A 12,188-nucleotide genomic window follows, 5' to 3' on the forward strand; every position below is an offset into this window, starting at 1 on the left:
AGGACTTACTTAGCTTCGTGGTGAAGGATAAAACCATTAAGCAAGACCACTACACTTCGCCAGCCTCAACTTTGAATGAATACATATGAGCATATTTATAGTACACTCGAATTATTCATTTCATCTTGAAAAAGATAGATTTCTGAAAAGATAAGTTTAAAAGATATTTTCTAAAAATAAGTTTTCTGAAAATATATCTTTTGTTAAGAATAAAATCTGTCAATAATAATAAGATAAACTTAACATAAAATCAGATTTAATTCCAATCTTATCTTTTAGTTTAAAAATACTTTTTAAACAAAATTTATCTTTTTCCAAAAGGGATTTATTAGAAGATAAATATCTTTATTCAGTAAAACCAAATCCCTAAAAGATATGCACGTATTAGATAAATATATGTATCATTAAAACCGATTAACGACGTGCATACTTAAGTTCCTATTAGGTTCCTGAACTCTGACAGTCTCTGAGTTCCTGACAAGTCAGTTACTCTAATTTCATTGACTGTTTGGAGTTCACCTAGGTTCTATATAGACTTGTTCCAGACCGACTTTTATGTCCAACATACTTACATGAATCCTAGAGCAATATACTTCTATTTCTCTGTCTTCATGTTGCTTCTCTGAAACTCTTGTTCTGGAATCCTGTAGTCTTGATATATTCTGGATCTTAGGGTTTGCCCCAGCATTACACCGGAACCAGGTCGTTACAACCCGTTTCGAAGTTCCTGTTAAGAAACTTCTGGAAGTTCCATTTCTGGAACTCTTCTTCTAACTTTACTTGTATCCTCATGGATCTTCTAAAGTTCCTCTGTTTCAGTTCCTACTTCAGCCCTCAACGCTTACTGAACCTGCAAACATCACAACACTAGAAAATCCTTATTAAATGGAAGTTTGCTCAATTCTTAACATCATCATCAAAACCTCATAAGGGTCAACAAGTTGCCCCTTTTTAATGATGACAAACTGAGCAAACTTCTGAGGATAACAAAGTAACTCAGAAGGTTAGTTTTTTCATTTATAAAAACAGTAAAGAAAACTAAACTAAATTAAAAGACTCCTACACATACATGACCTATATATGTATAGGATACTTACCTTATGAAGCTAACATATGCAAACACATGTTTACATAGTTACCTTCATGGTTCCTTAGCCATCATCATGCTTATCAACCGTAACACTTATCATTGTTCTTGTTCCTCTATTGCTTATCCTATATTGCTCAAGTTCCTTATATATATACTTGACATTGCTCAGGTTCCTTGTACCCTGTTCCAAACATAACTTGTTCTTTCTATGCACAACTTAACATGCACGTTAGATAGATAATCATCATTAGTTTATAATCATCAAAACCTAATTGCTCAACATACCTGTAACTTTGTAAGTTATATAATGCAATTTGAATTTCCAATATTATTGTTGTTGTTACCTGTTATTTGTCAACGGTGTTGTTGTTAGCTAGACACGATACATTTCCAGTAGCTCCTTAAGACTAATACTTTGAAGCGTAGAAGTAAATTTTTAATTATATATGTGTTTGCAGATGATATGGAAGACATTAGGAACATAGAATCGTTGCAATATGAGTTCAGCACTATAAAATTTGCAACTGACAACTTCTCCAAGGATAATAAACTTGGAAAGGGTGGATTTGGCGAAGTCTATAAGGTAACCGTGAAGGCGTGAACTGTAACAATTTTTATCAGTCTTATGTTGATTCATGACAATTGGATGTGAGCACAACTACAAACTACTATGTTAATTCGAAACGTTACAAACAAAATTGTTACTACATATTTACAGTTTTAAGTCCTAAAACAATTCACAACAATAACGAACGAGCCTAATTTTTTTTATAAATGGCCTTGGATGTTAGCACATTCAGCAAACAGTAGGTCTTGTAGTGCTTTTATTGTTGATTAGGTAGTTTATTGTAAGATAATTCTTACAAGAATGTAGTTCACTTGTATTTCTATTAGGGAAGGCTCGAAAATAGGAAAGAGATAGCTGTCAAGAGGCTCTCAGAATATTCTGAACAGGGCACCTTAGAGTTCAAGAATGAGGTTCTTTTGGTTGCAAAGCTCCAACATCGAAACTTGGTTAAATTACTGGGATTCTGCTTATCAGAAAAGGAAAAGATACTGATCTACGAGTTCTTACCTAATTCGAGTCTTGATCGCTTCTTACATGGTACAGTACATCATAAGCAGCCTTAAAATACTACTCCCCCAGTCCCATAATTAGATGCTTACTTCTCTTTATTATGTGAGTAATAAATGCTAGAAACATGCATATAATAAAGAGACGGAGGGAGTACTATGAATGTTATTATTCCTCTATGCATTTGACATAGTATGCACTCACAGACCCACTGAAGCGTGCATCATTGGATTGGAAAACAAGGTTTAGCATCATCACCGGAATAGCAAGGGGGCTATTATATCTACATGAAGACTCACGACTGAAGATAATACATCGGGATCTAAAATCCAGTAACGTACTCATTGATGAGGCAATGAATCCAAAAATTGCTGACTTTGGCCTTGCTAAGCTTTTCAGCGTGGATCAAACCCAAGGGGACACCAAGAGAATTGTAGGAACATAGTAAGTAGTAATACCAATTTAGTACTTTTGTACGTCAAGAATTGGACACCATTTTTTTTTAACAATGTCCTAGTTATGATGATGCAGTGGATATATGGCTCCAGAGTACGCATTGGCAGGTCAATTTTCAGTAAAATCTGATGTTTATAGTTTCGGGGTCATCGTCTTGGAGGTGATCTGTGGCCAGAGGAACAATTTCTTCCGTCGACAACAACATGAAGAGGGTTTTCTACACCGTGTAAGTTTCAAATAAAATCAGTTAACATCTTCCTTTAAAGAATTACTCCTGAGATACTAGCAGTAGCAGGAGTTGTTTAGTACTTTGGTTATGATCACAAAACGGAAAAAGTAGCTTGCATGCTTAATTGCTTAGTCCCCCAGGACAAGTGGAACTTCTCAGAGGAAGTCACTCTTCCTATAGTTAACCAAAACGCTTTCGTCTTCTCTAGGAGATGATTTTACTACTTGGGAATTGCAAATTATGGGAATTGTAACTTTCTATATATATATCCAACTAAACATCAATTATGCCATGTTCACTTCACCATAAAAATTATATAAAGTAAACATAAGTTCATTTCAGTAAAATTCAATAAGGCACCGTTTATTTCACCTTATTTTTGCTAAACTTAAATTATTTTTGCTGAACTAGAATAACTTTTGCTGAAGTAAAATTATTTTTATTGATTTTCTGTTATATTTCTTCTTTATGGAAACTGAATTTTACTGAACTGAACTTATTTTTACTAAACTAAACTTCTTTTTACCGAACTGAAATTATTTTACTGCATAGAACTTGTTGAAATTATTTTTACTTAATATTATTTTTTTAAAGTGAAATGAATATGGCCTAACCTATAAAGAAGAAATATAATAAAAAAAAAAACTAGTAAACATAATTTCAGTTCAGTAAAAATAATTTCAATTCAGCAAAAATAAGGTGAAGTGAACGGAGCAACACAATTTTGTATAACAATATTGTCATAAACGTGCCAAAATCATTACACAGGCGTGGAGGCTTTGGAATGAGAATGCTGCACTAGAGCTGGTAGACCCGTTATTAAAGAACAACTTCTCCATTCAAGAGGTGCAAATCTGCATCCACATAGGTCTACTCTGCATCCAAGAAGATGCAACAAAAAGGCCTCGAATGACCTCAGTTGTTGCTGCACTGAACGGGCAGTCTGTTACTCTATCTTTGCCTAGCTCTCCCCACTTTCTCTCAACTAATGTTAACACTGATGAAGATCAACCAATTCTTCATGTTCATAGCGTTGATGTATACACAGGACCTGAGAATATTACAGAACTATGTCCTAGATAAAGCCACAAAATACAGTATTTATCAATCTTGTGAAACTTAAAGAACACAAATTGTATAACACAGTACTTTGTTTTCGTATTATTAATGACAAATTAGCTTTTTTTTCTATATAATTGTCTTCACCTCTTTCGACTAATTACATTTCTGATTTTCATGCATTTAACTCTATACAAGAAGAGTGAACAATTGGCTTAAATCATGTAGAACCTGTTGTGAAAAATGATCACTTTCAACTTCTCCAAAAATTTATGCATGATTAAACCTTCCTTCACAGAAGTAGTACGTACATACATAACGAGCTACTTCGATAATTAGAAGTATTGACTAACAAATAAATCAGAGAAATGACAGTGTTGACTAATTAGAAGTAGTTTTCCAACTTTTCTTACAGCAGAAGTAGACTAGTACTACTGTACTAGTACATTCACTTATCAATGCTTATCTTGTATACCAAATTTTCACCTCAACAAAATTGTCAATGAAATGTCCAATTTTTCGTTGTTTTGTCAAACAATTTGATGTTTGATTGTTTTATTGAAGATTTGAGTTTGTTTAGTCAACTTTATCTTTTGAATAAACCTGTTAAGCGTGTTGGTTTTGAATTGAAAATATCCCATCTAAAACTAAAATTCTAACATAGACCTGATTATGGTGCGGGCAGGGTTGGACCTTGGCAAAACAAAGTTGGCCTATTGCAGGACAGAGCTTAGGATTAAGCCTAAGTTTGACCCACTATTTTGGGCCATATAAAAAACTTGGCTTTCCAGGCAATTTTCAGGCTGGGCCTATGTTAAAACTAAAAAAACAAATTAGGCTGTTCAAAACTAAAAAAATAAAAAAAAAAAGAAAAAAACAAGTCGTGAAGTCCCTCGTGTAGGGTGTGCGAAAGTCCTGAGTTAAGATTTTTTGTTCGTTCACAAGTTAGTTTTTCTATCAGTTTCATCAATCTCATTAATATTCCTATCAAATTCCTTTGCACTCTATCAAATGCGGTGGATGATCATCCATTGAAGATGGAATAAACTTAAACTCACTGATGAAGAGGCTACAGTCATTGGAGGCGAATTTGAGGAATCTTGTGACGAGAATGCGAAGACTCAAATTTCCCTTACTCTAGTTGGTAAGTTGCTTACTGAGTTATATACAATTGAAGGTACTAATGTTTGCCAAAAGTTGCAGGGAAGGTATTAACGTTTCAAAAGTTGCAGATAGAGTACTCAACTGAAAATTAACCTTCTACAACAGGTTACCCAAAGTAAAAAAAAAAAAAAAAAAAAAAAAAAAAAAAAAAAAAAAGGAAAATTAAATTTCTGTCATAAAGTCAGAAGGTACTAATGTTTGCTCCATTTTTCCACTCAAAAAAACCTTATAATCTTCTTCCAAAACCTTCAACACTCAATCATGGATTCCCCACAATTCTAAAATACCCCATCAAATCAAAATCATCAATAAAATAAGCTCAAACCAATTCATCAGTGGTGAATTTATCAATAATGGACTTATTCTTGCAATGCTCATTAGATGATTTAATCAAAGGAATTCGACTTCATTCCCCAAAATCATCAACACCCCTTTCATCTTTCCTCTCAAAAGCCGTTGAAGAAATTCGTCGCGAAATCAAATCAACAGACCCACAAATGAAATCCACTGCACTTCTCAAATTAACTTATCTTCATTTAATTTATGGGTTTGAAATTTCTTGGGATGCTTTTCATGTAGTAGAAGTAATCGGTTACCCTCAATTCAATCTCAAAATAATTGGGTATTTAGCTGCTTGTGCTACTTTTAATGAATCTACTGAAGTTCTTCTTCTTGTTACCAATCAATTCAGGAATGTTAGCATTTGAATTAAATAAATAAATAAATTGTTGCTTCTAATTTTTTTTTTTATTTGCTGCTTCTAAATTGGAGGTTTTCTAAGGAGAGAGAAAATAGAGAAAATGAAGGATTTTTGTTGCAGTAATGGAGGAGAGAGAAAGTTGAGAGTTGGTGAATGGTGATGAAGGAAATGAAGCTTTTTTTTAAAAAAAAAGAATATAACAGGAGGAAACCGGTTGGAGCAAGTTACCATTTGGAGTTTTTACCTGGTATAATAAGTTGAGTACTCTAAATGCAACTTCTCAAACTTTAATACCTTTTATGCAACTTTTGTCAAACTTTAGTACCTTCAATTGTATATAACTCGTTGCTTACTAGTAAACTCAAATTATAGGAACATAGTAAGTACTAGCACCAATTAAGTACTTTTGTGAAGTATTAAATCCTAATGAACCATATCTATACATGCATTTTATTAATGTGTTAGTTATGCTGATGCAGTGGATATATGGCTCCAGAATATGCAATAGCAGGTCAATTTTCTGTAAAATCCGATGTTTATAGTTTTGGGGTCATAGTCTTGGAGGTTGGCCAGAGGAATAATATGTTCCGGCAGCAGCATGAAGAGGGTTTACAACACCGAGTAAGTTTCATATATATATTTAAATCATTTAACATCTTTCTTTTAGGAATTAAGACACTAGCAATGGTTGTTTAGTACAAAACAGAGAAAGTTGCTTCCATGCTTAGTACCCACGACTAGTTTCCGCATCTTCTTAAGAAATGATAGTACTAGTACCGAATTGCAAATTAAATTATGGGAAACACAACTTTTTATATCCAAACACCAAGTAATTAAATATTATTTTGGAACTCAAGTCATAAACGTCCCAAAAATATTACACAAACATGGTCGCATGGAGGCTTTGGAACGAGAAGGCTGTGCTAGAGCTGGTAGACCCTTCATTAGAGAACAACATTTCGGTTGAAGAAGTGAAAATGTGCATCCACATAGGTCTACTCTGCATACAAGAAGATGCAACTAAAAGGCCTGGAACGACCTCGGTTGTTGCTGCATTGAACGGACAGTCTGTTACTCTACCTTTGCCTAGCACTCCCCACTTCCTCGCAGCTAATGTTGACACTGATGAAGACCAGAAAATCCTTCATGATCATACTGTTAATGTATATACAGGATCCGCGAAGATCACAGAACTCTGTCCTAGATAGTGCCAGTTTTTATCAATAGTGTGGAAGTTGCACAACACAAATTGTTAAAGACAATACCTTATTTTGTATGATTAATGACAAATGAGCTTTTATTCTGTATAGTTGTCTTCACCACTTTCGACTAACCACATTTCTGATTATCATGCATTAAACTCTATACAAGAAGAGTGAACAATTGTGTTATAAATTTATAATCATGTTGCGAAAAATGATTACTTTCAACTTCTCCCATGATTAAACCTTCCTTCAGAAGTAGTACATACGAAGTACATCACTAGCTACTTCAATAATTAGAAGTATTGACTAATTAATTAACGGAGAAATGACAATGTTGACTAATTAGAACTAGAAGTAGTTTCTAACTTTTCTTACAGCAGTAGTAGACTAGTACAAGTACGAGTACCATTTATTATGCCTATCTTGTCTACCAAATTACCTGAACAGAATTGTCAATAAAATGTCCACCAATTCTTTATCTTGATTTTCAAACAATTTGATGTTTGATTATATAGTTATGTTATTGAAGATTTGAAATTGTATAGCAGGTCAACTTCACCATTTGAATAAACGAGTTAAGCATGTTGGTTTGGAGTTGAAAATATCCTATCAAAAACTAAAATTTTTTAGTAGGACAAAGTTTAGGATCAAGCCCAAGTTTGGGCCGAAATCTTTGTGCCCAACCCTGCTATATTGGGCCATATAAAAAAAAGAACTTGGTTTTCCAGGCAATTTTCAGGCTGGTTCAAAGTTAAAACTAATAGAACAAATATTAGGCTGTTCAAAACTTAAAAAAAAAAAAAATACTTCGTACTCCCACCGTTTTTAAATACTTGCTCCACTTTTCATTTGCGGCCGTTTTTAAATACTTACTCTATTTCCTTATTTGAAAAGTTTTTACAATATTTAATTAATTTCTCACATCTAGTGGACTCAATCTATATTCTCTCCATTACTTTTGCCTGTTATATTTTTTAATTCTTCCACCAACCTCATTATCTCCATATTTTATTACATTCTCCAATTTCTCCTAAAACTCCGCACATGGAGAAATGTAGCAAGTATTTAAAAACGGAGGGAGTATAAAATATGAATTCAAAGTCCTATAAGACCAACACTTAATTTAAGGACCTAGCTCTTTGGTGTGGTTATATTGTGTTCGGGCCAAGCCTATGGATCAGCCTAATAAAAAAGCATCAGTAATTTATTACATTAGTTTCTGCAAATATGATATGGATAATTGGATATTGGTTCATTTTCCTATTTTAGGTTATGATTCAGAAAATATTCATGCATCGGAAAAGCTCGAAACTCCAAATGTGTTCAGTTTCTTTAATCATATGTTACTCGAATTTGTACATACCAAATATAAATATCCCAAAAATAACATAAGCTTTGTGCCCAATTTAATTTTTTTTTTTTTATAGACAAAATTAATTAAAATAACCCACTAGTAATATACCATTTCGAGATGGAAACAAAGAATGTCGGCATGCAATGCAAGCATGAGATAAAAGTTGCAATCGGTCAAATATTAGGAATTCTAGCTTAATTAACAGCAACATGCATTAGCAAATCTCATTTAATTAGTTGGTAAAGTGTTAAATAAATTGTACTTTATCATAGACTTACGCTCAAATTAGACCATTTTCATGTCTAGTCTAACTGTCTAAGTTACTCGAGACAAATTAAACTGTCACGCAATGTTGTTCTTTTGTTCCACTTGTATAAGGAAAGTCAAACAAATCTAGATGCAGCAAATGACCGCAGCCCGCTGAGTAGGTAGCAATCGTAGAGCATTAATATAAGTTTATAAACCCGTAATATGCAGGGGTGCAAATGAATTAATACGTTTACGAATCAATTGCTGTCCAAAATTGAATGTGAAGCTATTAAACAAGCTTGAACGAAATCTTAAGCTTGCTAAGTACATGAGGAAAGCATGAACAAAAATTCATGTTCAACTCAATAAGAAAATGAGCTAAGCTTAAAGAACTCGTCTATTAATCCTTCCATTATTATAAATACCATTATATAGTGCCTAATAGTCATTTGATGTTTGGTATTATAAAACCTTTTAATAATACAGAAAAATATCTAAATTGTACAACTATCACAAGTAGTAAAGGCTTTTCGATACAAAATAATATGAGTACACCTCAAACTCTAAGACGGACTAAAATTGGCCAAATTAAAACAACCTCAAGAGTCAAGACACACTTTTGAAAAGATGTGAAATAATCCATCAAACATAAGTCTTCCAAGATTACGACTACATCTAAATTTGGAAAGCAATAATTAAAATTAATTAGTAATATCACATTTATATGTATCTTGAGGTTTAAGACTCAACTACAAAGACCAAAATTTACCAAATTCACATTGAATAAAAATGTGTTCCCATAATTCTGCCAGCTACACTATAGTTCTAATTCCTAAACCTTAATAATTACTGGCCGTACTTATCTAGCTGTTGAGTCTAAACACACCATTGTCACGTCTAAAATTTGTTAGGGTCAAAAGAAAAATTGAGTGGTAATTTTTCTTTTAGAATTCAAAGGAGATTGTGTAACAGAAGGAAGTGAGGATTTTAAGGGAAAATCCTTACCTTTTACCTTTAAAGCAAGCGAAAATATGACATTTTTCGGCGGAACAGTTAACTTTCACACTTCACATGCCCAATTTTGCAAAGCTACTTCTTGTGTTTGGGTTGTCATTTGTTGAATTTATGACCCTTTATAAACAAGTTCCCGATTACACAAGCATTCTAGATACCCCCTTGTCCGTCACAACTTACTTGTTTCGTAACTACTTACACGTGATTTATGTAAACGTGATTTATGTAAGTGAAAAAAGTAGAGTTTAATTAAATGGATAAATACGAGACCCAACTCAATTGAAAGAGTAAAAAATTATTTTTGGAATCTCTAATCTTAAAAAATGAGACATGTACTTATATTTAAAAACGGCGAAAGTACATAGTTTAACTTTTTATTTTTTAAGAATACCTTCCCTAATCTCCCCATGAAATAATATAATGCATGGGTAATTTGGAAGGATGACATACAATTATACAAAGGTACAATTGTACGTACAAATATTTTTTCTATACGTACAAGCATAGAAAGCTTGTCTTTGGTGGTCACGAAAGTATATAGAAGCAAAGGATTGGTCTTATTAGGGGTGTCCATAATTCGGATAAAAACCGAAATCCAATCCAATCCAAACCGAATTATCAATTCGGATCGGATCCGAACTTTAAATCGGATCGGATCGGATTGAGATTTTTTGGAAATTCGGATTTTTGGATTGGATCGGATTGACCCTAATTGGATCCAATCCAAACCAAAAACCGAATTGTAAAATTAAGCTTGTATATTTTGTATATTTTGAAGTTTAGCTCAAATACATAATACTACATAAAATAAATTAGAGAGACTTTGTATTAATTAATTGATGACTTAACGTTGAACTGTGTATTTTAATCATGATTTTGAAGACTTTTATTTATAGTAAAACTTTATTTTTATAATTGTATTAGGCGCTAAAAAAATAATGTATTATAATTCGGATTTTCGGATCGGATCCAAATAACCGAATTTTAATTTGGATTGGATCGGATTGGATCAAGAGAGAAATTCGGATCGGATCGGATTGGAAAATTGAAAACCGAATTATATTTCGGATTGGATCGGATTTGGACTAAATCCAAACCGAAAACCGAACGGACACCCCTAGGTCTTATACAGTTATACTATGAGTTACATGACTTATATCTCAACGGAGAGTTTGTTGGTATCCCATATTCAACAATACGCTTTGTCATAACTCATATGTACGTTACCTTGTACGGAGTATCATAATAACTAGCATGCATAAAGTATAATTTTGGGTTGTCATATACTACCTCTGTTTTATATTATTTGCAATAATTAAACATTTTTTCTCTCTACTTTATATCAAATCATTGCAAATAATATATAATGGAGGTAGTATACATACAACTAAAGATTTACATTCAAAGTAAAGTTAGATGATAATCTTGTATTTACTCGGTTTACAATATTTGACAAACATTAATATAATGCATTTTATACATATTAATATACAATCGCTTACATTATTGTATATAATTTAAATTATCTAAGGAAAACTAATTTTGTGGTTATTTATACGTCTATACCTTAACCATTTCTCGTATTATTTTGTATTTAAATATAAGAGGACATTTTCGTTCTAAATGAGAAAAATTATATCATAACAGATAAAAATTTTATTGAAAATGTATATATATACTAATAATATGTCGCTATTTCCATTTTAATCTACTAACGGGGTATCAATTATAATCTTATTTCTCTTCCAAGTTCCAATCATTATTATTTCATTAATTTGCATTAAAAAAAACTATTTCATTAATCAACCTATTAATATGTTCACTTTTATATTAGGTTAACAATCTTAATATCATACTACATATTACAATGACATGGAAGGCTGTATGGTGTGACTGGTGTCACCTGAGCTAATTAATAAAAAATAAAAAATAAAATAAATAAAATAAATAAAAAAAGTCTCTCTTATTCAAAATATGCTAAACTCATCCTGATGAATGCAACTTTTAAGTGATGGTAAATGCACGTAATAGCATTAATCAATTGCCTTATTGGTTTAGCACTCTAACATTTCATTGCATTCAAGCTGACAAAAATGACATAAAATTTGGTAGCTTAAAAGAAACATTAAAGTAAGTATAATTAGATTTGCAGTGATATACGTTAGTGTATAGGAAATAATAATCTACCACAAAAACATAGGTTGCCAAAGAGTAACGAAAACAACACGTATGTAGTTGCTATTCTGATCTTTCTGTCCATCAAGTAATTTCTATCTTCACAAATGCAAGTACATAGTCCTACATATAATACTCCGTAGTAATCCTGACCGAACCTCAACCCTCACGGTTTTTTTAATCCGATATTTGCGGGTCAGACGCTTTGAGATCGAGGGGGGTAAGAAATCCCCACCCTCAAAGTACCTCTAATGGGGATTGAACCCCCAACCTCTTGGTTGGAAGGTGCAATCTTTCCCACTAGACCAAGCTAAGCTTGGTTACGTTAATTAATTGATGTCTTTCTTTATTGTACTAATTTAATGTCGAGATAAATTCAAGATGTAAATGTCATAACTACCTTGCGAATTTACACAAA

The 12,188-nt window shown here is 32.5% G+C and overlaps 1 protein-coding gene across 1 annotated transcript; it reads left to right on the forward strand.

Annotated features, from left to right (window-relative positions):
• The first annotated feature begins 1,553 nt into the window (after positions 1–1,553).
• Positions 1,554–3,933, forward strand: LOC145600798 (cysteine-rich receptor-like protein kinase 8). The gene is made up of 5 exons (XM_081656661.1): positions 1,554–1,673; positions 1,985–2,195; positions 2,372–2,609; positions 2,697–2,847; positions 3,619–3,933. The coding sequence occupies exons 1-5, from the start codon at positions 1,554–1,556 to the stop codon at positions 3,931–3,933; spliced, it is 1,035 nt and encodes a 344-aa protein (XP_081512787.1).
• Positions 3,934–12,188: the final 8,255 nt, after the last annotated feature.

The sequence above is a fragment of the Chenopodium album genome, chromosome 21, assembly GCF_948465745.1.
Source record: "Chenopodium album chromosome 21, dcCheAlbu1.1, whole genome shotgun sequence".
NCBI lineage: Eukaryota > Viridiplantae > Streptophyta > Magnoliopsida > Caryophyllales > Amaranthaceae > Chenopodium > Chenopodium album.